Source organism: Carcharodon carcharias, chromosome 2, assembly GCF_017639515.1.
Source record: "Carcharodon carcharias isolate sCarCar2 chromosome 2, sCarCar2.pri, whole genome shotgun sequence".
In the NCBI taxonomy this organism is placed as follows: domain Eukaryota; kingdom Metazoa; phylum Chordata; class Chondrichthyes; order Lamniformes; family Lamnidae; genus Carcharodon; species Carcharodon carcharias.
In genome coordinates, this window is record NC_054468.1 from 225,116,630 (window position 1) to 225,143,734 (window position 27,105).

At 40.8% G+C, this 27,105-nt stretch overlaps 1 protein-coding gene across 3 annotated transcripts in view; it reads right to left on the bottom strand.

Moving 5' to 3' along the window:
- Positions 1 to 126: 126 nt before the first annotated feature.
- The window catches only part of LOC121292635 (mitogen-activated protein kinase kinase kinase 21-like), a 94,812-nt gene continuing 67,833 nt past the window's right edge, over positions 127 to 27,105 (bottom strand). Inside the window, exons 3-11 of one of the 3 annotated variants that reach the window (XM_041214887.1) lie at positions 26,543 to 26,691; positions 23,492 to 23,667; positions 21,049 to 21,289; positions 19,635 to 19,757; positions 15,226 to 15,348; positions 13,775 to 13,928; positions 10,338 to 10,438; positions 8,914 to 9,149; positions 127 to 7,398 (exon numbers count right to left, since the gene is read on the bottom strand). In XM_041214887.1, the coding sequence (XP_041070821.1) occupies positions 6,931 to 7,398; positions 8,914 to 9,149; positions 10,338 to 10,438; positions 13,775 to 13,928; positions 15,226 to 15,348; positions 19,635 to 19,757; positions 21,049 to 21,289; positions 23,492 to 23,667; positions 26,543 to 26,691 (1,771 nt within the window). In that variant the 3' untranslated portion in view covers positions 127 to 6,930. Of the gene's footprint in view, positions 7,399 to 8,369; positions 9,150 to 10,337; positions 10,439 to 13,774; positions 13,929 to 15,225; positions 15,349 to 19,634; positions 19,758 to 21,048; positions 21,290 to 23,491; positions 23,668 to 26,542; positions 26,692 to 27,105 lie in introns of all 3 variants that reach the window. The other 2 variants (XM_041214870.1, XM_041214879.1) reach the window with 2 other exon arrangements.

The following is a 27,105-nucleotide window of genomic DNA, read 5'->3' on the forward strand; positions in this document are numbered from 1 at the left end:
AGTTTACAGGCCTTGAGACCATTCAGGCATTTTTTACTGAGCAACCCTAAAATTCTTCTGCCCCATGATCTTCCCCTTTAAAATGACAGCAAGTACACGAGCAATTAAAACAGAACACTCAACACATTACTGAAAAAATGGTGTTTTTATTAAAACTGATGTGCTTCTTGTATTGGCCAAAAAGTGCCAAAATTCACTGTACAGCACAATTAACTCATACAAATATCCTTTTGCAGAAAGTGATGCAGTGATTTTCCTTAACAGTAGCACGGGTGCCAACTACAACTTAAAATACAAAAAATTTATAGCTAAAGAAAAATATTCAGTAGTATACACATCCCATTGTAGATTTGTACTGTAACAGTGTTAACACTCTATTCCAAACAGCACCCGTGATACAAGTAAAACTGACAAGCAGAGCATACTGTCCAATTACATCCATCCCATCTGTGCCAACTATTCAGTTTACACAATCTGTGAAAAAGGAATAATTCTGTCATTGTTCAACCACCTTTCCTTTAAGGCAAAGTGCACATGGGCACTTTGACCACGGAGGTGTGCGCAGCTATGTACTGTATTGCAGAAACCCAACAAGTGAAAGTTATGATTTGCAATACAAATGTAATAGGCTGTTTAACCCAAATACTTTATAGTTTAAATATTTTTTGTTGGAATGTGCAGATTAACTCAGTCTAAATCAGAGTATGCACACAGCAGTATGGCAGCAGAATAGAGTCCTTCAATACAATAGTACATTCTACCATTTGGTCTATTACCTAGAGTGGTAACATGCAGTAAGCAAAGCTTCACCCAATACAGTATCCTTTTCAATCAAAGTGGCCTTTTGGTTTCAACCCACTGCATTTAATTCAAAATAGCATTTTAAGGCACAGAAACAATGTAGTTATACATCAATCTTTCACAACACCAGCCCAGCATCAGGGAGGGGTAACACCCAGAGCAGTTTGCAAAATTATTTTTGTAATTTGAATAAAAAACTTGGTTAATACTGTATTACTTTTAGTATTTTAAGAATTAATTTATTTTCCTTGAATTAAGGGGAGTGCTGGGGAGAGGGAAATTGAAGTTTAGATGCTAATAGAAATGGCTAACTCCCCTCCAACCACCAAGGCAGGTAGGAGGTTCTTTTGAAGTAACAACTGTCAAATGATTTTATTCTTAAAAGGCTGCAGTGATGAGCAAGATAGGTCATTACATGGATTCTGTTTGGTATGGTATCAGTCAGATGACATTTCTTCCCTCCAACTTCATATTTATTGAGGATAAGACTTTCCCCATTGCAGTGGGAGGATGCAGAATTGTTCCTAATGCTACCCAAATGGCAAATGGTGTCTGGTTAGAAGGGGAACCAACTGAGTCTGTAACTCATTCCCGATATGCCATCACTCATCCAGCTTCTAGTTATGTACAATCAATCAATCAAGACTGCCTGTCTGAAGCTCAGGAAAATCTTTTACCTGTGTGGGCTGGGAAGGGCCTGACCCAAAAGGAAGCTGATAAAAACGGGGACCGAAAAACCCATTATTAAATCGGTTCTAATTCAAGTTGGCTGAAAATATTTCACACCAATATATTCAATTCAAAATAGGAAAGCTACAGTTACTTAAGGTATAAGCTGAGGTGTATTTAACTGTAGTATTGCATGGAGCATCATCAGACTGCCTTGTTTCCAACTTAGACACCAATGTAAACATTTGATAGATTTAAAAAAAAATCCAAATACATAAGCGTATTGCTTTCCATGTATGTAATAACTTAGTTGAAAAAAATGTACTTTGATTTTGACTGATCTTAATAGTAACAAATCTTCAATTTTTATCCTGATGAAAACAGATACATTCAAACATAATTCACTTTATAAAACAAGCCGACTTAAGACTTATCTTACATTAAAACAGTTAGCCAAGTTCTTATATCAACTGCTTTTATATTAAAGTTCTAGTGTAGAGTAAGATAACTTCTAAGATGGAAAATTCCACCATGGTATTGTCTCAAATGGGATGGGAATTGGGGGGGGAGGGGGAGTCTAATTTCCACAATAGATTATGCCGGAGTTAGATCTTCTCTATCCTGTGCCTGCAAACGAAGAACAACTAAGGACGATTAGAAGCATTTTCACTGCCCCTGGCAGCAAGACACTTTGGGAGATCTTTTCTGTGTTTGGCCAGTGGACACACCAAAATCTTCCTGTACTTCTCACCAACATAATACTCCATGGACATCAAATACTAACCATACTTAAATACTGAACAGGGCCTTGGCTGAAGAACACGCTTTATGACAATAGATTTTAATTGGGGATGGCTGGATAATGCAAAACGTTTGATAGATTGGACTAATGTCTTGATTAGATTTAGTTTTAAAGTGAGAAAGAAATGTAATGGCAAAAAAAGTTGTTTCTTCCTTTCCTCTTACGTATGGACTGATTCTTCCAGGCATATAAGCTCCATGGGTACTAGCTGCCCTCTAGTTCATGCATGTGAGAGCTTACAAAATAGGTTTCAGATTAATTAAATACAGAGGGTATGATAGCCAGGCCCGATAGCGTGTGTATAGACAGCAGCAGAGTACACATACACTGCTGGAAGATTCCACCATGGATATATGTTTTTTAAAAAGGCAACTGTGTTCAATGATTGAAACCAGTTTGCTGAAGCAAAAATACTAGTAAAATTTTTTCCTTATCCAGGAAGGAAATTTATAATGGACGGCACCAATCTGTTTATTGTGTCATTTACACAAAGCCAGATTCAAACAATTAACATTAAACGATTTTAACCTCTCTGTTCACCCCTCAATCTTTAAATTAGAGCTATATGATATAGGAGCACCAGAAAGCATCTTTTTATCCAAAGGGGTAGTTTAAATATGGAACAGTCTCCTCCAAAGACTGGGGGACCAAATCAAGACTGAGATGGACCAATTTGAGAATTTTGTATGGATTTTCCAGGTGATGAGTTGATTTCAAGGTGATGAGTTGAGGTACAGATCAGCCACTTTCTAATTAAATGGTGGAAAAGGCTTGAGGGACAGAATGGCCCACTCCTAATTCCCATGTTCCTATCAGTGATAGGCTACATTACAAGTAAATGAAGAGATTTCACTTCACCAAAGTAAACAGTGGCACTAACCAGTGATCAAGACTTGTTTAGGCTAAACTGTCCAACAGAATTATTTTCTGCCATTTTTGCTCCATCTATACATGATTAACTGTGAAATCAACAATGGTATTTTTCTGTAAAAAGAGCTTTCATATCAGAACAATATGTTTAGAAGAGGGAAACAAAATGGGCTATACACGTACTCTGATGCTGAGCTTCTCAAAAAGGACTCCCGCTAGCCTTTGTTGGGATTCAGCATGGACCAAGCCCGCTTGGCAAAATATAAAACAAGTTCTTATTTAATACCTAAGATTTTACATAAATATTATTCAAAGTCTCAAACTGCAGTAAAAATACAACTAAACAAATATATAAAGCAGCATCTTCAAGTGAAAAGACCTTTGACAGATGATTTACATAGTGGTACAAATAGCTTCCTTATTTTACTGAAAAATCATAGAACAAATAAATGATTCGAGTAACAAGAGTCGGAATCAGTCTCTCAATGTACAGTAATTAATGCTTTTAAAAATAAACTAAGATTGTATTTGAACAGAGGTAAGAGATGACAATGCTCCATCGACAACCAGTTATTTAAAAAGCTTAGCTAGTTTTAAAATGCACAATAACACTGGCAAGATGAATCAGTTGGATTACACGTCAATGTTCCATTTTCTAAATTAAAATTTTGTAATTACTGGACAACTTTAAACAAAAAAGACAATCGTGTGATTGAAAAAAATTCACCCTTAGAAAACTCAATCACACTGGATCCTCTTGCTTTTCCCTGATTATTACTGGTCACTGGTACACGTACAAAAAGATATAATTTAAAACAAAAGATTCTTACAAGAACAGGTACAATCCACAGAGGTACACAGTCCTCGTATTGGATTCCTTTATCATTTAACTTGTGAGCAACTATACCCTTTATGACTCATTTCAAACAGGAGGAGCTCAAACCCCACTGCTGTAACATGATTTCATTTTAGAAATGTTCAAAGGACTAGCCCCATACCTCCACAACAGCCTAAACATAGATGCTTTTTACTGTTGTATAAATGAAATGATCCAATGCAGGTCAGCTGAAAAAAAAAATCATTCTTCAGGGCAATCTGGGAGAAAAGGGTTTCTTTCGATGGTGCTTAGAACTACACATACAGTCTGGAACTCTGGCACCAAGTACAGCCTAAAGCAAGTGGCCGACTGAACCTACTTAGCACATCTACTGTAGAGCTGTAAAAGGAGGCTAAAGAAAATGAAGGTGGATCAGCAAATTTGTATGGATCTACTGGTTGTACTGCTATGAAGAAAAATGTCTATTAGCTTACCAAATTCAGTGTAAGTCCCATAGTACATGGAAAAAAAGTCCCACAAATTTTTATAATTTTACACATTTCAGACTAAAAAAAAACGCAGCAAAAGCCAGAGCTCAGCTACAGTTGTTACTGAAAACTAAGGATTGGCTTTTGTTTGGTACAGTGGAATACAATAATTTATACTTATAGCTCAGCTCCTGGTTGTGCAATATCCAAAGTTAACCATCTACTGGAAAAAAGTAGAAATATCTTCAAGATGTGTTAATGGAGCAATTTTCTTTCAACAACCATTTAACATCACTATGTAAACCATACAACTTTGTGAGGGATTACTGCTATAAAAAGGACTTGGAAGTGACAGTTGATTGTACCCTGAAGCATCTAGTTAGGATAAAGTGACAATAAGGCAAACTGAGTACTGAGATGCATCTGGAGACCAATGGATTACAAATCAGGACAAGTTAAATACAGTCAATCTAAATCCGATAGCTGGCGCTAGACAGCATGAAAGAAATCAGTGTTCAAACAGACCTGTAAAAATTACATCTTCGGCATGAAGATTACATTTTACACAAACTAATTTTTCAAGGAGGCTTGTCACATTTGTTGAGAACTAGCAGCAGAATATTTTACATATGCTATTGTGCATTGCTTTCCAAGTTATGTCTGCTTAGTGGATCAATGCAGCTTGAACAGAATAGATTAAGGTAATAAGAAGGCAGATAAATGTAAACCAAAGGTGAAGTGATCACACTCCACAAACTTATCACAAAAGCTTTCACAGCCTCCCACCCCACCTCCCCCCCACAAAGTGAGGAAGCACTATTTAAAAAAGCTGAATATTAACTAATTCCAGTCTTTCAGTGGCTTTTACAAAGATAAAATTTGAAATTTAAAAATTCCTTGGATGTGGAGTTTTTTTATGACCTTATAATTAATGGACATAATCATAGCTACAATTTTCTGAAATTTAACTTCCAAAAACAGTGAGCCATTAATCCCAGGGTCACTGTCAATTAAAAGATAACCCTCCTAAACTTATTCAGAAATAGTTATAGTTCTCAGAAATTATTCCAGATTAAGACTTCAGATCTAAGTAGCAATATCTCAGTATTTTAGTTCCTTTTGTAAACTGCAGATTTTGTTCCAGGTAACACAAAAGTATGTATTATTGCAACTACATTTTACACAGTATCCCTTTTGTTGGTTTACATAGTGCAAGTTACAGCTTTTATTCACCCATCTTCGCTCATCCTTTCTTGATGATGTCAACTCCCTCAATGGGGTACAGTTCTATGTGCAACTGACACCTCCTGAATTACCTCACCCAAAGTGTCATAATTCATGCGTGAGTCAACAGTTAGCATTGGCAGATTATTTCAATGCAAGGACATGACATTCTGGTCCAGTTCCATCCTTACAACAGTTGCACTTAATAGCAAAGGTCCGCTATATAGTGACCAGTGCAAAGCTAAGGGTGCTACAGTCAATTGTAGCACTCTTAATTGTCACTCTGACTGGGATCAGTTGACTCAGTACACACCGGGTAAGAAGCCTGGGATATTGTTAGGCTCTGTGGCACAGTGACAGAATCATGAGCCTTTGGGTGATGTGGCTGGTGGGCAGAGGGGAGGGGGAAAGCATCACCAATTCATTTTTTATTTTTAAAAAAGTCATTCGCAATCTGTGCAAAATGGCTGTTTCATCAGCCTTCAGCATTCATGGAGCGTGGAAATTTTGTCAATCAAATATGTGATAAACTGCAGCATTTAAATTGAGTTTGCATAGTGACTACCACAAAAATTGGCATTTGAGAAGGTAACTATGTGGAACAACACTAAAAGGGATACCATCGCTCTCTGTCAGGGAGAAATAAAAATCAAAATTGTGAGCTAGAAGAAAACATAATTCATACCAGTCAATAAGAGAGTGTTAAAATTCTTAGATCACAGTAGAAGGTTTAATGCATAAAAGACTAATTAAGTTTTTTTTTGTTTAGGCAAGTGACCCAAAAAGCCCAATCAGACTTGCAATTTAAATATGGAATGGGCACACCTGTAATGACCTCAGATAAAATTTTGTCATGTTTAATACATTCAAAGTGCAAAATACCAAGGGCTACATGCAAAACTGATCCTCCAGTTCCACATGCAGTCGATTGATCTTGAGTTTGCCAGCAACAAAATGCACTTCCTTTCCCAAATCTGAGAGCCAGAGCTAGGTGCAGGATAGACAGTTCTTCTGTGCCAGTGACCAAGATCAAATCCAGCTTGGATCCAGGATGTGAGGATTGGGTGTTAATAAAGAGGGCGAAGTTGTGAGATGATATTCTTCATCTGTCCTGATCAGATATGACCCCACGGGCCTACAGTAGAAAAGGTGTCACACAACGCCTTGAAAAAAAAATTACATTCTGTTCACATTTCTTTTTCCAAAAAAGGTCCATTGCATTCATATATTTTCGCTCCAAATTTTAAAAAATGGAATGTTCATATGGTCCCGTCTCCAAGGCAGTGAGTGCTAAGACAAAAACTCTCTCGCCAGTTCAAAGCCGCTTGGTTTGCTAGGCTTGGATTCACTTCTGCAGAGGGGCACTGTGCCATCCTGGCTTTGGCCTTCCATGTCCATGTCGAGTAGAGAGCAGGCAGCAAAGGGCAAACTGGGTTGGCGTTCAGTTGTGAGAAGTATGTCCAAACTAGGCACTGTGGCATCTCCTGAACCTTCCGAGGGCTCGTTTTGGCTGATCGACTGAGACACAAGTCGCCAGGGGTCTGTTCTGATTCGGGACAAAGAAGGTCGAGGCCGAGGCACCATGTCCCCAGATTTTGGTCTCTCGGGTGTAGCATCCCTTTTTGCAGCTCTTCGTCTTGCAGACGCTGGATATATGGTTTTGGGATCTGGAAGACGTGGGAACTCTGATGACTCTCTACGTGGACTGGAATCAGAAACTCCATTAGCTATGAGAAATATAGAAAAAAATAATGGTTTCACAATCATCTGAAAAAATGATTCTGCATCCATCCAAATAAATTTTGGATTTGATTGTTGTCCCTACACCAGGCTGGCATATAACCTGGTGAATAATACCCCAGAAATGACAATATTGTCCAATTAATAGGACAACAGATCTTAAAATTCAGAGCCCAATAATCAAGATAATATTTTTAAGAGCAAAGCGCATCTCAACTCCTTCCATGTAATGCAGTGGTACTCAATATGATGCATGGATATTTGTGCCCAGTTCCCCTTTGTAACTGACACGCTGTTCCATATTTCTCTGGCGTACATTCATTGCCTCCCTTGGGGTGAGGTGGTGGCATAGTGGTATTGTCACTGGACAAGTATTCCAGACTCCCAGGATAGTGCTGTGGGGACCTGGGTTCGAATCCCACCACAGCAAATGGTGAAATTTGAATTAAATAAAAAAGGTCTGATGATGACCATGAAACCACTGCTGATTCCAGACCCACAGCAATGTGGCTGACTCTTAAATGCCCTCTGAACAAGGGCACTTAGGGATGGGCAATAAATGCTGGGCTAGCCAGCGACACCCACATCTTATGAATGAATATTAAAAAATAGCAATAGTGGCTGTTGACTCAATGTTATTTGCTTCCCTTTTTTGTGCTCTCCAGCAAATGAATGCAAGGGTGTGTGTCTTTACAGCTTTAATCTCAGGTTCCATTCATGTAACAGAGCTCTACTGAAGTACAATGTTTCTAAAAAGGATATCAGTCCTATGGGGAGGTTTTGGTGCCTCTCCAGTGAGACACGTTGGTATGACTGGTGTGATCGAAATCAGGTGGGGAGTGGGGAATTCCAAGTGTAAATCGACATCCCCTCACTCACGGTGCAGCCTTCCAGGAGAGTGGCTCCTGAGCAAGATATTTGGTTGGGATTGTGGCCTTTGACAAATAAAAAAACTTACTGGCTGGGCTTCCATCTGATGGCAGCTGGCCATGGTGGGTTACATTGTGATTAGCAGCTCCCTCTGCTGGCACCGCACTGGATTCTTTCAGATGCACAAAAACGGGCATGCCTGCATCCGACAAAGGCGACTCATCCAGGTCCTTGTGTACCCCGTTTACAGAACCATTCAAAGGATTGTCAGTCAAGAATTCTGGTCTGTGTATGACAGCGTCTGAACTGAGGGGTGTGTTACAAACAGATGTATCCTCGCTGTCCGACCGGAGCAAGGACCTCGTGGAATTACATTTGGATATGGAAGACATTGACAAGAGATTAACAGCGTGTGAGTTCAGTGAGGGAATGTTTGTTTCCTCCTTCCTGGACACTGTCCTGTTTGGAGGACTTGTGCTCCTGCGGAACCTGCCGGTTCTCTGAAAGAGGCCCTCCTTTTTCTTCTTCTCCTCTTTGACCTCAATTTCCTCCGAAACCTGCGATTTATTCACTTCTCTGACATCAAACCCCAAGGCCACAGATGCAAGCAGCACAGCACACCCATACAGTACCATATCAGTTTTCTTCCTCTGTGTCAATCGCTTCAGGCTGTTTGTGGGAGTGACTTGTGGCGTGCTGTTGGCTGAACTGATGGGAGTCACCTCCTCTTGGCTTTCATTACCGCCATCTCCCTCTCCCTGATGATCTTTACGAAGAGGTAGATCAATATACACCTGATTAGGTAATTTGGACTGCTTTGGTCGATTTTCATAGTCTTCAGCTGCTCGTGTCTGTTCAGAAGTGCTCCCTGTGAATAAGATAATTGGACAGTTCACTGCCACAGTCAGCATCTCTTACATAGCCACACTGAAGTTAATAGGCAAGAGGGATCAATGAGTAGGTCCCAGTTCTCAGGGCACAAGACTTCCAGAATAATGACCAGGGTGATCATCTGGAATATCTCTTGAGAAAGCTGCCCAAATGTGAGGTCAATAATGGGTCTAAATCTATGCACCCTCCCAGGGAATACAAAATAGCACGAAAAATAAACATTCATTTCCTCAACTTAAAACATCCACGATAGTGTGTGAACATTAAGAAAGAACCCTCTATTTGCTTCCCCTAACTGCATCTAAACCCCATGAAATAGACTGCCAAGTCTGTGCTGAGTTAGCCAAGTCTACTGTAGGCGCACTTCAATTGGTTTCAACATCCCTGGGCTAAGGTGGTCAGACTGCCTGCTCCGAATGCGAACATCCAGATGTCAGCCAAGGAAAAGATTGAGCTTAGTTTCGATTTGCCTCTGCCACATGGTCAAACAACCTGGCTCAGATACAATGGGAGACACACCAAAGGGTTTCAACATTCAGATAACCAGATAATCACAAACAGCAGCAGGAAGTCCGAGAGATTTCCCTCCTGAATTCAGTAGCACCAACACCAACTGTATCACCTCCAAGTGAAATATCACAGACTATGGTTTTGCCAGCCTCCTACATTGGTTTTCATTCGCAAAGTATCATCCACGTATGTCAGACACTGACACACCAGTTCAGTACTAAGGGAGTGCTGCACTGTCAGAGGTGTTGCCTTTTGGATAAGATGTTAAAACAGGGCCCCATCTCCCTGCTTGGGGGAGGGGGGTGGGTGTAAAAGATCCCATGGTACTATTTTGAAGAACAGGGGAGTTATCCCTGGTGTCTAATATTTATCCCTCAATCAACAGCACAAAAACAGATTATTTGGACATTATCACATGGCTACCTATGGGAGCTGCTTCTTGTCAATTTGGCTGCCAGGTTTCCTACATTACAACAGTGACTACACTTCAAAAGTTGGCTGTAAAGCACTTTGAGACATCTGCTGGTGAAAAGTGCTATATAAATGCAAATTTTTTCGTTGTCACATAAATTTCCTTTACTGCCTCTGAGTAGCTGGTTAAACTGCGCGTGGAATGTAAAACATTTAATAAAGAGTTATAGGTAAAAATTCATACCCTGGTCTGGAACATTTGCAAAAACTGAGGTTAGAGGTAAAGTTGGAGTCTTCAATAAACTTGTAGACCACGGATTGTTTCCATCTGACAAAGGCCTTGTCCTAAAATTTAAAACAAAAATCATTTTGTATCATCTTGCTTCTCATTGTGTTCTACTTTTCTCCCCACTAATGCTCTTGTATACACCATGAAAGAGAAGGACATACAGGCCCAGACCTGTTCTCACAGCTATTCACACGCAGGAGCAGTGGGGAAAGGATAAACTGAAGCCCAGGATCGGGGCCTATCACTTACCTGCAGAGAGTGTTGAAGCAGGAGCAAACTTGAAAGAAAATGGGAGTAGCAGAGAGAGGATAAATTGAGGTCCAGGCTTGGGGCCTATCATTTAACGGCAGAGATAATTTGATCAGGAGTGGACCAGCCCACACGAGTTTGAAAAAAAAGGGGAAAAAAAAATCAACTGTGACGTGACAGAAATTATACAACACGGTTGATTAGCTGGTGAGTTTTGTAGCTTTGTTTCCCTATCTCCAAAGTTAGGGAGTTAGTCCAGGGAGCTGGGAAATTAAAAGTGTCATTCTTTTAAAAAAAAAGGGTTAAGTAAAACATTTCAGTTAATTTCCCTATATTTAATTGATGTCAACAGAAGAGAGTAGCTGATGAGTCATTTCTAAGTAGCAAACTTTATTATCGAGTAGAAAGAGGAATGGCAGGACACCTCTGACCTCTGCAGTGCACATCTTGTTCCATGTGGGAACTCTAGGATGGTTTCCATTCAGTCTCTTGAGCCTGCTCTGCCATTCAATTAGATCATGGCTGATCTTCTACCTCAACACCATTTTCCTGCACTATCCCCATTTCCCTTGATGTCTCTATTATCTAGAAATCTATTAATCTCTGTATTGAACATACTCAATGATTGAGCCTCCACAGCCCCTTGGGGTACAGAATTCCAAAGATTCACCACCCTCCAAGTGAAGAAATTCCTCCTATCAGTGCTAGATGGCCTGCCCCTTATTCAGAGACTGCATCCCCTCATTCTAGAAACCCAACAGGGGAAACATCCTTCCTACATCTACCCTGTTAAACCCTGTACGAATTTTGTATGGTTCATTCTTTTAAACTTTTAAATATAAGCCAGTTTCCTCATAGGACAATCCCACCATCCTAGGGATCAGTCTGGTGAACCTTCATTGCACTACCTCTATGGCAAATATATCCTTCCTTGAGTAGGGAGACCACAAAACTCTAGGTGCAGTCTCATCAAGGCTATGTACAACTGCAGCAAGGCTTCTTTGCTCCTGTGCTGTAACCATTCTATCATTTAACATTGCCTCCTGTGAGAAAACATCCCATCATAAAGGAAAATTGTGTGTTCTTCAACAATTCAGTGGTATTGGTTCATTTCAGAGTGAATTACATGCAGGTTTAAAGGCCATGAACATTGCTTCACTCCCGCATTTGGTTAATACAGTTCCATAACACAACAGAGCCAAGATAACCCATCTTGAATACCATTACAAGTTTAAAACAATCCTCTTACATGCCAGACTTTTCCTTGTCCACCCTTATCATCTGAAGGTGCTCCACAGAAACCCTATGGTACCTACCTCAAATGGTCATTCTCATGAGCCAGACGTGACACTCAGCAGATGGATGTCGGGAGTGGACTCCTCCATCACCCCCAATAACTCAACCCCTCCCACGGTACCTTCCCATGCAATTGCATAAGGTGCAATACCTGCCCCTTTACTTCCCCCCTCCTCACCATCCAAGGGCCAAAACACTCCTTTCAGGTGAAGCAGTACTTCACTTGCACCTCCTTCAATTTGGTCTGCTGCATTCACTGCTCCCAATGCGGTTTCCTCTACATTGGAGACATAAAACGCAGACTGGAACACCTTCGGCCTGTCCGCAAGCATGATCCAGACCTTCCTGTCGCTAAAGGGAAGTAGAAATGTGTTGAAATAAAAAATGTTTAAGGGGGGGCTCTCTCCTCCATCCCTACCCCTTTTTGATTCCCCCCCCACTTTTTCTTATTCTTTTTATTGGATTTATTTATTTGTTTTTCCCCACTTGCTTTCATTATTACTTTTTAGTTTATTTCCATTTTTATTCACTGTTTTATCCCCAGCTTTTAGCCTTTTCGATCTTTTGTCCCCCCACCCCACCCCCATTAGGGCCATCTGTCACTGAATGCTTACCCTGGTCCTGCCATTATCACATCCTGCTTTCCACTCTTAATGTCACCATTAGCACCTCCTTTAGCCAGTACCAACACCATCAACACCCCTTTGACCTTTTGTTTATGACATCTTTCGCAATCTCTCTTTTGTCTCCACCTATTGCTGGCCTTCCAGCCAGCTTCACCTGTTTCCCACCACCCCCCCCCCCAAACAGTATAAATTTCACCACATTTCTACTTTCCTTTAGCTCTGAAGAGGAGGCATACAGACTCAAAACGTTAACTCTGTCTTTCTCTCCACAGATGCTGTCAGACCTGCTGAGTTTTTCTAGCATTTTTTGTTTTTGCTTCAGATTTCCAGCTTTCGCAATATTTTGCTTTTATCTTGGGGGCACTACAGCTGAGCCCCATCTAATCCTCGCCTCATGCCAAATGCAGAATGCCAGCCTGATTTGGAATGGGAAGCTTGCCTAACTTCTTTCTTTTAAACCCAGGGTGGCTGAGGCCAAATATAATAATAGAATCATAGAATGATACAGCTCAGAAGGTGGCCATTTGGCCCATTATGCTGATGCCAGTTCTTTTGTAGAACTATCCAATTAATCCTAGATTCCAGCTCTTTCCCTGTTAAGTGGTCCTGTTATCACCATTACTCTAATGATCACCAGCTAATTCAGTAAACTGGAGATCCAACTTAGAGCTTTCCTGGTCTCATCAGCTCAATTACTCACTCTTTCATCAGCTGAGGAGGAGTTGACAAGAGGTTGGGTGGGTGATTTTTTTTTGGGGGTGGGGGGGAATGCACAGAAGATCCCTCCTGACAAGTCCGTGAACATCAGGCAAGTGTAGATTCAGGCACAAATGTGATGCCCTCCACAGTCAATTAGTAAATAAAGCTAGTCTCAGTAATTGTGACCATGACAATGTATCATTGATAGTTTTTTTTTTACAACACTCTGGTTCACTAATGTCCTTTAGGAAAGAAAATCTGCCATCCTTACGCAGTCTGGCCTACATGTGACTCCAGACCCACAGCAATGTGATTGACTCTTAAACGCCCTCTGAAATGGCCTAGAAAGCCACTCAGTTCAAAGGCAATTCGGGATGGGTAACAAATGCTGGCCTTGCCAGCAACATCCACATCCAAGAAAAACAAATCCTGTCAACACACTCAGTTTAGCAGCACATCCACCCACCCCAGAATTGAACCCAACCACAATACAAGTGACTGGGAAAAAGAATCAGCACTCACCTTTCCTCACAACTGGCTCGCTCCTTGGTTTGCATAGAACTAGGTCCCCAAGTACGCCCTTTTTTTTTGCAAGCTTTCTGCACCTCTTCATCATAATCTTCCTGTCGGTAGATGGTGCTTTTACCCCAGGTTCTATTGCTCTCATCAAGGGTAACTGTACGAAACAGAGTAAGAACATTAAATGTGTTAGAAGCAATCCAAGAGTTTAAAGAACCTGGATTTACCCCCAAAGAGTCGCAGGAATTGTCAAATGGATTATCAGCCAAAAAGAAAAGCGGGGCTCGGACATAGCCAGGTGATACAGAAAGCAACAGATCAATAAGGCCAAAATCCCAGCAGAAAGGATCCTAGAAGTTAAAGCATATTGCTTTGATGTTTGCAAAATAGACCCAAGAGCAGAGCAGGAACAGCCAAATTTAGCAGCAAACCAAATGGTGACAGGAGCAGAATCTGCTGACCGAGACGAAAAGATGGATCAGTTTGTCAATTGACAGATGTCTGCCAATAGGCAGATTTAATCTTAAATACACTGTTTAGTGGTGACTACCTAGAGTCAGGCTGTCAAAATATAAAATCATTCACTTCAAAAGAAGTGAAGTCGAGGATGAAGAAAGGTCAGGTCATTCAACCCATTCGTCTTGTATTAACTTTCAGCGTGGTATCTAATTGGACTTTGATTAACCCCAATGTTTTTCATCTCTATTAACTTGCTTGGTAGATCATTCCAAACTTTCATCACTCCTCAAAGGGGCTGGAAAAAGAGACTGCCTATAATCTAATTCTATTAAAATAATCAGACGGCGTGAAAGTATCACAGAGCAAACTGAGAGAGGAATTTCAATTCAAACTTTAGTCATCAACATTGATGACATTTTGTTAAGTTCGAATTTTCCTCTCTGCGTAGACAGTTCCTACCCATGATTGAATTCAGGGTTGGTGTGCATAGTAGGTTCAATGACCATTGATACCAACTTAACATCAGATAGTCAGTTACTACAAGGCAGACAGTCTGATATCCAAGGACTGGACATGAGGGAGGAAGGGAAAACAATGCTAACATCTTGACAGCGCTGAGTTAAACCACTTGTTTAAACAGGGATCTAACCTGCACTCTGAAAGTCAATTAGGTCAATTCAAGCTGACATCTTCAGACCGCACTTTGAAAGAGTAGGGTGGGGTGAGGGTGGGGGGGCATGTAATTTTGATTTTGTGCCAATGAAAATAGAAATGGAGAGAGATATAAAAATGGGCTGCCAATTCACTGTCACCCATTTTACACTAGCGAGCAGTCAAAATTATCCCCACATTTTCTAAAGTGAATGCACAAATACATTGGAACGTTACATAACTGGAGGAATTGGTTTGATTGCTTCAGGAGGGACACCACTGAACAGTGCATTATGGAGTTCAAAGATGTATTGCTTCCTGATGATTTAACACAAAAGCCTTGCCTTTTGCCTTAGCCCTACTGAGGGATTTGCTTGTATATTCACTTGCGATATCCACATCCTGTTGGTATACATATATGCTGTTGCGGTGGCCACTGGAGTTGGCAGCATCTGTTCTGGAGCTCACTGAGGAAGATAAACAAAATGGGGGGAGAGTGGTGGAGGGGTAAAAGCTGTCCATTTTAGTTTAAGTACAATTGTTTTGAAGCTCTGTTATTTGTGTGCAGAAAGCAATTTACAATAATCACTTGTACACAGCACTGAGGGAGATGGCAGCATAGTGGTGATGTCATTGGATTAGCAATCCAGAGGCCCAGGCTAAAGCTCTGGGGATATGGGGGTCAAATCCCACCACAGCAACTGGTGAATTTAAATTCAAATAATAAACCAGGAAGGTAAAGCTATAAAGATCCATATGGTTCACGAATATTCTCCACTTGCCTGGATGAATGCAGCTCCAACAACACTCCAAAAGCTTGACATCATCCTGCCCACTTGACTGGCACCCCATCCAGCACCTTCAACATTCACTCCCTCCACCACTGATGCACAGTGGCAGCAGTGTGTACCATCCTCAAGATGCACTGCAGCAACTCACTAAGACTCCTCTGACAGCACCTTCCAAACCCGCAACCTCTACCACCTAGAGGGGCAGCAGATGTATAGGAACACCACCAACTGCAAGTTCCCCTCCAAGCCACACAACTTTCTGACTTAGGACCATATCACTATTCATTCACAGTGGCTGAGTCAAACCTACACCACGCGGACTACAGTGGTTAAGAGCAATTAAGGATGGGCTAAAAATGTTGGCCTAGCTAGTGACACCCATATCCCATGAAAGAATAAAAAAAACCTGCCACCTGGTCTGGTCTGCATGTGACTCCAGATCCACAGCAATGTGGTTGACTCTTAACTGCCCTCTGAAATGGCCTAGTCAAGAGAAATTAGGGATGGGCAACAAATGCTGGCCTTGCCAGCAATCCCATGAAAATATGAGTTAGCATCTGGTATTTTGTTAGTACTACAACATTTTGGGGGATTTTGTGCCTAATAACTTATCAGGAAATAATGACTCAACAAATATAGAGTGCATGACTAGAGGCCTATAAATGTTTCAGCTTTCCTTCACAATTTGTAGAGACAGTCAAGATTGAAAGGATCAACAAATGTCTCTACCATCGCTTAGAAACGCTGCATTTGTTAAAGACTTGTGACTGGCTAATCTGTGCCAATTTTGTCCCTTTCTCTAAAGGCTCAGGTTCTGACATACAATCCCACAGGCATCAGCAGTTCTCTGCTAATTCCTCTTATTGTGCCTGTATGATGCATTCCAGTGGCAGCTTTTGGTTTAGGAAGTCTAGCCCAATTCTCATCCTGCCGCATAGATTTTCCAGAAGGGGCAAGTGCCATTATAGCCCTGGGTGATTTCCCTGCCGCCCTAGTTGGGTGCAGAGGACAATTTGGCCTTCCATCAGGCTGAGATCATCTTAACCAACACAGATGTAAACAGAAGTCTCTACATCAGATGCTGGCTTTACCCAGTTGACCATCAGCTCTGAAGACTTCTGACATCTCAGTTCATGTGTGTCAATTCCTTCTGTTCCTGGTGTTGGTCCAATACCAGAACTAAGTCTGATCAATGAGTGTCTAATGCTGGATGAGGATGTGCAAGATTCAAATCAAAACACCATCTCCTTGGCCAAATGAATTACAGAGAATATTGAATGTTCCTTGCATTTTTCCTACTATACGCTATCTAGCCTCGAACTCGAAATTTACTCCCTGGAAGAGGCAGAGCTGAATTTCAGGCCTCATTGCATTGGGAAGAATTATATTGGGGCGTGGTCAGTGGGATACCCTTCCAATGACTAGCATATTGTAAGATATCCTATTCATGTATACATATGTACGTCGAGTTAATCTCCTACAATTAAGGTTTTTTTTAAACTTGTAAATGGTTCGTGGATTTTTATTGTAGCTATAAATGATGGAATGATCAAAGATGCCCATTCCTAGAATGCTTAAGGTTCAATGTATCGGGATACAATTTGTTTGCTGCAGGTGCAGGACATGTAGTCCTTGTGTGTTGACTTATTTTTGCCAATGGGACCAAGATAGTGATAGGAAGCAGGGCAATTGGGACAAGATAAAAGCAAAATACTGCGGATGCTGGAAATCTAAAACAAAAACAAAAATACCTGGAAAAACTCAACAGATCTGACAGCATCTGCGGAGAGGGATACAATTGACGTTTCGAGTCCGTATGACCCTTCATCAGAACTAAGACATATAGAAATGAGATGGAATATAAGCTGGTAGAAGGAGGTGGGACAGGAGAGCTCGATAGGGGGCCAGTGATAGTTGGAGGCCAAGAAGAGACTGCCAAAGATGTCATAGACAAAAGGACAAAGGGGTGTTGATGGTGGTAATATTATCTAAAAGATGTGCTAATGGGGGCATTAAGGGAAGCAAGCTAGTGGCAGATGGCCCTAGTGGGGGTGGGGTGGGGGGAATGGGTCGAAATGGGCTAAAAGGTGGAGATGAAACAATAGATCAAAATAAATTTAAAAACAGGTGGGAAAAGAACAAAATAGTTTTTTTTTAAAATTATAAATTATTGAAAAAAGAGGGATCGGAAAGGGGGTGGGGATGGAGGAGAGAGCTCATGATCGGAAATTGTTGAACTCAATATTAAGTCCAGAAGACTGTAAAGTGAAGATGAGGTGCTGTTCCTCCAGTTTGCGTTGAGCTTCACTGGAACACTGCAGCAGGCCAAGGATGGACATGTGGGCATGAGAGCAGGGTGGTGTGTTGAAATGGCAAGCGACAGGGAGGTCTGGGTCATGCTTGCAGACAGACTGAAGGTGTTCCGCAAAGCAGTCACCCAGTCGGCGTTTGGTCTCTCCAATGTACAGGAATCTGCATTGGGAGCAGCGAATGCAGTAGACTAAATTGAGGGAAGTGCAAGTGAAGGGTTGCTTCACTTGAAAAGAGTGATTGGGCCCTTGGACGGTGAGGAGGGGGGAAGTAAAGGGGCAGGTGTTGCACCTTCTGTGGTTGCATGGGAAGGTGCCGTGGGAGGGGATTGAGGTGTAGGGGGTGATGGAGGAATGGACCAGGTGTCCCAGAGGGAACGATCCCTGCGGAAAGCTGCCGGGTGGGGGGGGGGGGGGGTGAAAAGAAGATGTGTTTGGTAGCGGCATCATGCTAGAGTTGGCGGAAATGGCAGAGGATGATCCTTTGAATGTGGAGGCTGCTGGGGTGATAAGTGAGGCCAAGGGGAACCCTATCATGGTTCTGGGAGGGAGAGGAAGGTGTGAGGGCGGATGGGAGATGGGCCGGACACCGGACAAGATGATTAGTTACATGCGAGATGGTAATCAAGCTGCAATCTGGTATTTTGTAGGAACTACCACATTTCTGGGGATCTTGTTCACAATAACTGTTATCAAGAAATAATGACTCAGCAAGCATACAGTGCATGACTAGAGGCCTATAAAGATCTTCAGCTTTCCTCCACAATTTGTGGAGACAATCAAAATTTAAAGGGTCAACATCTCGACCCAGAAGAACAAAAATGACTGTGTTTATTTCTCTGCATGTTTACCACTCAGAAACACTTAGAAATTTGTCAAAGACTTGCTAGGACACCACAAAAATATTATATTGCAATCATATTTGGTATTACTTTCAAATATTCCTCCAATATGAATCATTTTCGAAGGTCATAGACAGTTGAAAACAAGATGATGGCATAAACACCTATGAAAAGTCTTAGTTGTGAGAAAAGTTCAAATGTGATGTAGATACCAAAGCCAGAAGTTGCCTCAAAAGGATGCCAACAGGAGTTACTAACCAGAGACTAATCAGAAACTATTCAGTCAAAGTACGACTTGTGGTCAAAGAAGCGGGCAAAAATATTCAATAGAATTATACTGACACTAAAAAAAAACAGAGTCCATCACTAAAACTGTAAATTAGTTAACTAAAATATTTTAGGGGAATGGGTGGGGCTTTTTTTCCTAGGTCTTTTAAGAAGTCAAGACTACTAAAAGAAATAAAAAGCAAGATTTTAATGCTGCATAAGAAACTGAGGAAGAGTGCCTGCACAAAATATACTAAAGGCAAACATTCCCTTAGGTCATTTGGATACTGTGCATATACCTAGGCCATACGGATTTCCACCTTCTCAAGGGAAATTAGGAATGGGCAATAAATACTGGCCTTGCCAGTGACACCCACAGACAATGAACGAAAAGAAACCTGCGCCATAAATGTAGGAAAATTCCACATGGAGGATAAATAAACAAATAAAGAATCATATTTCAATCACTGCTCTTCCATTTGGCAAGCACTACAAAGCCATTGCAAAGTACAGGATTGAATAATGGAAATAGCACTGCACTTACGCTGTATAGCTCTTAGTCGTGGGATGATGGTGGGGCTGCTTGGTGGACTATAGCTGCTGCCATTCAAGCTTTTCCGCTTGTCGAGAGTCGGAGAGGCTTGAACGGTGATCTTGTGCTGAAAATCTATAAATTTAAAATAAGTGAAACGTCACAACGCACATTAAACATGGTCCATCATTGTTATAAGTCCAATTCACAATATTACAAAGATAAAATGACTAAGGACTTGGAGCAACAATTGATAACAGGATCAATCAACATAGGTGATGCTTGACCAATTTTCTAAAATCCTTCAGAGAATTAACAGATAGCTAAGGAAATGCAGTGGATGTGGTTAATGACGCTATTAAGCTTAATTTCTAAAGGAATAGAAGTGAAAAGTAGGGAGGTTATGCTAAACCTGTATCAAACATTGGTTAAACCACACTTAGAGTACTGTGTGCCGTTCTAGCTGCCATATTATAAAAGGATAGAGGGGCACTGAAGAGGGTGCAGAGAAAGTTACAAGGACAACACCAGAAATAAGTGGCTATGTATATTAACAAATGAGTAAGAGGCTGGGTCTCTTTTCCCTTGAAAAACAGCAGCTGAGGAGTAGCTGAGGAGTGACCCTAATAGAGGTCTTTAAAATGATGTAAGGTTTTGATAGAATGGATAAAAAGTGAATGTTTCGTCTTGTGGGGAAGATCATAATTAGAGACCATCAATGAGACCACCAAGAAATCCAATAGGGAGTTCAGAAGAAATTTCTTTACCCAAAGAGTGGTGAGAATGTGGAATTCGCTACCACAAGGAGTGGTTGAGGCAAACAGTATAAGGGGATTAGACAAGCACATAACAGAGAAGGGAATAGAGTGCTACAAGGTAGAATTGGATGAGGAAAGACGGGAGGAGGCTCAAGTGGAGCTTAAACATCAGCATGGACTGGTTGGGCCGAAAGGCCAATGTGCTGTATATCCTATGCAAGATCCTTACTTAAGAGACTTAAGATGAGGAAAACGAACATTGCTGCCAGAACAGATGGTTAGAAGATCAAAAACATAGGAAAGGCTGAAAAGATTGGAAAGGTGCAAGTAATGCTCCACTGAAGTCTGGACATTATTCCCACAGAAGATGAGAGTGTGATAGCAGGCTATTTGATTGCTGAGGTATCACAGAACTTCACACAGCATCCGAGCAATCAAACTTTCCTGCAGGGATCTCTGGATAGCAATCAAGATTGAACACTGATTCATTCCACCCAGAGAGCGAATCAACTCTGCACAGACCAGAAATCAGATCTCAAATCGCTACATGGCTTTTTTATTTTAGTATGTTTCTTAATATATACTTGCATCAGTCTGAAATTTCAATCTAGCATAGCTTGCGCATTCCCTGTGTGCACACCCAGATATCTTAGTTTCTAACTCCATACCTGAAGGTAAACTGATTCGATTTCCATCTTTTAGCTTTAGTCGGTTTTTCCTGAACTTGCCTTTTCTTTTCTTCACTTTTGGTTTCTCTTGATTCAGCTGGAAGATAAGAATGTTCAGCTCACGCTCCAGCACATCAATCTCCCGTTCTGCCAGCTGCTGCTCCCGTCTTTTCAGCAGCTCCTCGTGGGACTTCTGCTGCAGCTCTGCTCTCGTCAGCTCCTCCTCTCGTGATCGCAACTCCTAGAAAGCACAAGAGGACAAAGCTAAAGGGACAACTGCCAGGTCTGGGATTGGTTGCAACCAGATCACAACAAAATGCATGGTCAGTAAGAATGATGGTTAAAATTCTCATTTTACTCTCAATTTTTAATTTTTGCATTTTTAATTTGCACAAGGTAAAACAGCTCAAGTGTCATTATTTTCAGCTCTGTTTCTATTTCATAAATCCATTCAAATTAGATAACCTCTAACTTAAATCAACATCCCATGTTGCTTCACATCATAAAAGAGATACCCAGCCAAAGGAGATATTAGGAAGAGCGATTATAAGTTTGGTTACAGGTGGTTTTTACGGAGGGTCTTAAAAAAGAAGATAGAGAAGCGGGAGGTATTTGGAAGGGCATTACAGAGTGTGGGGGGCTTAGGTGGCTGACGGCACTGTCGCCAACATGGGGTGCTAAAAGCACTAGAAGTTTCAGATATAGAGGTTAAACCATAAAGAGATTGATATGAGGATGTGAATTTTAAATTTGAGGCATTGCCAGGACACGGGGAGGACAGAACCCAAAACTCTTAGATGTGACCATAGCCCAAGTGTTTGCAACATCTATAACAGTTGTCTCACTGGACTTATTTACAATTTTATTTGTACCAACATATTTCTTCTACAATACTCCCAATTCATTTCTCCAAATCTGTCCCATTAATGACAAGGTCTGTGGTCACCTAACCTAGCATTATACAGCTTGAAATGCTCCCTCCAGACAATATAATTTTGAAATATAAAATAACTAAGATGAGAGTGAAGCAAATGGTTACAGATCTGCCATTGGTGGCTTTAATAGTATCAAGCGATCTATATCCTAAACCTAGCAGCAAGTGTTACACATGTTCAGGAGAACTGAGTGAAGACTTTACTCCTTTACAATGACACTTTAATCAAATCACAGTGACTTTAGATTTTTCCAACATCTCTGTCGTTATGAACTTAGAATCAGTCAATCGCCAAGTGTTGACCTCATTAAAATTAAGTCCATACTTGGAGAGTTATCCAAGAGAATCTAGAATAAATTTCATACAGTATATCATGTGGATGACAGTCATTTCAGACATCAGCAATGACTTGAGTGACAATGATACAGTATGGACAGCAAAAACAGTGTCATATTTATATGGCACTAAGTCAAATTATACCATCTTACATCTTTTTACACCAGGAACTATTCTGCAGTGAAGGGACTGTGGGACATTTTGAGCTGCAGAATCCTGCCACATTTGTCTTTGTGACATGGCGGGACTTCATGCTAAATCCTCTCTTGATCCCCTTCCCCAAATTACAACCTGGGTTTCAAAGACAGGCCACAAACAAGGGATAACAGGAATTTTGTAAATACTGTGTTTCTTTTTAAATTGGGAGTTGTCAGCCATCACCTTCAAAATAAGATGAACAGGATCCTAAGCATCAGTGTTTGTAGGATATAGGCCCTCAAAGTGTTATGTTATAGAGGGCACCCTTTTAACATTACAGGTTATGTCCTAGCAACAGTTTTCAGATTATACACTAAACAGATTCACTATAACCAAATGTAACCAGGGAGGTGATGGTGTAGTGGTAGTGTCACTGGACTAGTAACCCAGAGACCCATGGTAATGCTCTGGGGACCTGGGTTCGAATCCCACCAAGGCAGATGGTGGAATTTGAATTCAATAAAAATCTGGAATTAAAAGTCTAATGATGACCATGAAACCACTGTCAATTGTTGTAAAATTCTATCTGTTCACTGATGGCCTACAGAGCAATGTGGTTGACTCTTAAATGCCCTCTGAACAAGGAATAATTTTAAAAATATAGATTTGTTCCTGCTTTAAATGATCAGAGAGTAATTACTGAATCTAGACAAATTGTTCCATCACATCGCAACCATAAACAGCAAAGGAAAATTAAGCTCCTGGAACAAACATTGGACAGAATACCAGGAAAGTCTCTTCCTTAATGCATCTCCTAATGTCCATAAAATCGACCTCAATGGAACAGGCAGAAAGTGCCTCAGACTCTCATCTGAAGAGCACCTCTGACATTACAGTCACTGCCTCTCAGCAGCTACTCTGGAAAGTCAATCAAAACTTCCAGCTCTGCCTTATGACTTAAGCTAAAAACATCTAAGGTAACACAATTTTAAAACTGTGCTAAGTACATTCAAAGCAGTAAAAGAAAAGATTTACTTTTTCCTTTGTCCTCAGCTCATTAAACATTTGCTGTATTTCCATTTTCCAATCATCTTGCATTGAGTGAAAGGATTCTTGGGGTAAATCAGTTATGACTGTTGCTTCGATAGCAGTGAGTTGTTCCAAAATGTTAGCGAAATTTGGACGGACGTGAGGATCCTGGTCCCAGCATTCTGAAAGTTTCAACAGGATTATTAAAACAAAAACTTTAATTTACTGTTTTCTTCCTTCTAATTTTCTCCCCTTTTCCACTGAAAGCATCAACTGTTCCGAGAGTTAGGCTCACAGCCGATGGCAACCCTCCAGAACATTTCCTATGCGGTCACTTCATTTCTGAGGCTAGGCATTGCTCACTATCAGGCTATTAAACCTGGAAGGCAACACAAAACGGCCGATTATCTCCCAATGAGTCACTGGAAAACAAACTTTTCCTTTTCTCTTTAGTCCAAAAATATACTTTATTCATAAAACTTGTTAAAGTGCATTATAGTACAATCCAACTATTGCAGTTCTTGGACAATGCGGATCAATTAAATGTAGAATGTGGCACTCTCAGGTGCCTCATTCCACTTATGGTGCAGATTCCATCAATGAACATTACATTAAACATTGCCTGATACATACAACCCAAGGGGTTTTACCCTGGTGCAGCTCCTTGGTGTACAATGGCACGGCCTTTCCTCATTGAGTCTTTGTGGCAGTTGCACCAAACTAATGTGTCATTCAGCACTTAGTCCTGGATTTTGGAATGGGCCAGCCTACAACAGTCAGGGCCAGCTCCTTCCACTAGAAGACCAGTGCTGAGGTCTACTGTAGCTTTCTAGCTGCTGTCTAAATATGAAGAACTGCTGCAGCATAGACCCATGTCTCAAACATGGTTCCTTTTGTCCAGCATAACTTGGTGCTAATTTTTTAACTTAGCAGTTGTCCAAGAGAATTTTGAGTTGTTGAGTTTCATAGAATGAGCAAAGAAAAAAAAATGTTCATAAACAAATCTAAAGGCAGAAAATGTTCTCTTCAAATGGAAATTCTATTGCAATCTTTTGCACATTAAAAGATTGACAACTATGGCTTTTACGCACTGAAAACTAGCTGAAATCTGGATTTTTTTTCCATATTGCCGTAATGCAGATCCTTCTCGGAGAAGGACAAAATTCACTCCCTGGTCTATGTTAAGTAGCTGATCACAGGTGGGCAATACAGTTGAACACTGTAATCGTGGGTTAGTGTGTACAGGGACAAAAATATCAAATCTCCATTCCCTATTTAGCCACACCTTCCACGAGTGTCAATGTGCTATATCAGAAGAGAACAAAATGTGCTTGTCTGGGATTCCACCACTTCCATACTTTAATAGCCAAGAATAATGGCCCCTTGAACAAAGAACTGATGCTTTGCCACCTGTAAAACTGTATGCCAGCAAGAAGTCAATGTGTACAGTCTGTGCCAATCTGGAGCTGCATTACCCCCATCAAGCCTTGATCAAGCAAGGAAGATGGCAGAATTTAAAGAAAAATGAACAGGAGTTGCTGAAAAAGCCCACGTATTTTGATCCATATGTCGTGCAACAGTACTTCAGAACCAGAATTACAAATGCCTGCACATCTTTTAATTTGGATGCAAAGTGATTAACTGAGCAGGGTAACCAAGTTAAACAATGAATTTTTAAACAAATTTAAGAGACTAAGTTGAAGTGCCAAGGCCCACAGTTGCAGGCATCACCAAGACAAAGAGAAAACAAGGAAAATCAGTTTGTATTAATACATGAGCACAAGACAAAAAAAGTGACATCCTTCTAGGAATTAGCAATGCCAATAAAGTAACTGCCCCGAGATCTATGATGTTTACCTCTCACTCCCATTATACACAAGTTACCATACTTTACTATATCCATTCGCCCATTATATGAAGTACTGATCCAATTCTTGGCAAAATTACTTCTACACCCGCCAAGGTTAAGCTGCAGTTTCAACCTATCATCTTTCAGCTGCGCTTGTGTCTTGAATTTCTTGGACCAGCCATAGAGCTATGGCTACTGCCCAAGTGCAATAAAGCTGATTAAACATGGAATAAAAGCAGAGAGAATTTGAAATGGAAAGACCCATACATAATGGATCTTACATAATGGAAAGAACATTACCATGCAATTAATATTTTTTCCCTTTACAAGTTAACAACAAAGAAATGTCATAGGAACATAGGACTTAGGAGCAGGAATAGGCCATTCAAGGCCTTTGAGTCTGCTCTGCCATTCAATAAGATCATGGCTGATCTGCTCTGTCCCAACTCCACTTTGCTGTCAGCCCCCATAACTCTTGACTCCCTTGTCTATCAAAAATCTGTCTAACTCTGCTTTGAGTGAATTCAGTGACCCAGCCTCCACTGTTTTTGAGGGAAGAGAATTCCAAATACTAATGACCCTCAGAGAAAAAAAATCCTCTTCATTTCCATCTTAAATGGTAGGCCTCTTATTCTTAAATGGTGTCTCCTAATTCTCATCTCTCCCAAAAGTGGAAACATCCTCTCAGTATCTACCCTATCAAGTCCTGTCAAGAAGAAATGGGGTAAACTACTGCCACCTCGCATACAAAAAGGTTCCTACTGTTAAGGAAGTTGGAGCATGAAAATGACATTACTGACTTGTTACTTTAAAATCTAATTTCTGACATTTAATAAGTTGACTTAAGCTGGTAGCAGAGTAGATTGGCTTATTTAGGACCAATGCTGAGTTATACAATACCAGGGAGACCACAACTAGCCCAGCCCTTTGGGGAAGCTGAATCTATTGAGCTCTGTTCCTTCTCACCTTCTGCACCAAGCCAACACTGGATCAATCAACTTTGTACGTGAATGCAATACTGCTTCAAGTTTTTCGGCTACAAATATTTCACATAATGTGAACGTGAATTCAACAGGTAAAATATCCAGTATGGAGAAAAACTATACAGCAGGCTTTCCCTCATGCAAAGTTACTGACCTCAAATAATTCACAGAATGAAACATTAGCCAAAAACGAAGTGTATCCCTTCAAAAGGCTCACTTACTTACCTTCCATTAGTTTGGTGAATGGTTCAGGACATGTAGAGGGAATAGGAAGGGTTAATTTGTTGACAGCTACTCCATAAGCTACTGCAAGGCCATCAATCCCACGATAAGGGACTTCTCCAGTCAGTAATTCCCACAGCAATACGCCATAGCTGCAACCAAAAGAGGTGACACCAAACTTATTAAACATTGACAGTAGGAACATGGGAGCAGGAGGAGGCCATTCAGCCCCATAAGCCTGTTCTGGCATTCCACTAGATCATGGCTAGCTTGTACCTCAACTTTATTTACCCACCTTTGCTCTGTATTTCTCAACACCCTTACCTAACAAAAAAAAATCTACCAATCTTCGTCATGATAAAAAGGCCTTTTGGGAGAAGAACATTTTGGATTTCCACAGCCTTTTGTGTGAAAAGTGCTTCCAGAACAGCCAAGCTCTAATTTTAAAACACAAGTCCCCTTGCTCAGGATTTCCCCAAAGAATGTCTTTCTTCATCTACCTTGGCAAATACTTTTAAAATTTTATATTCCCTAATTAGATCACCCCTCAACCTTTTAAACTTCAG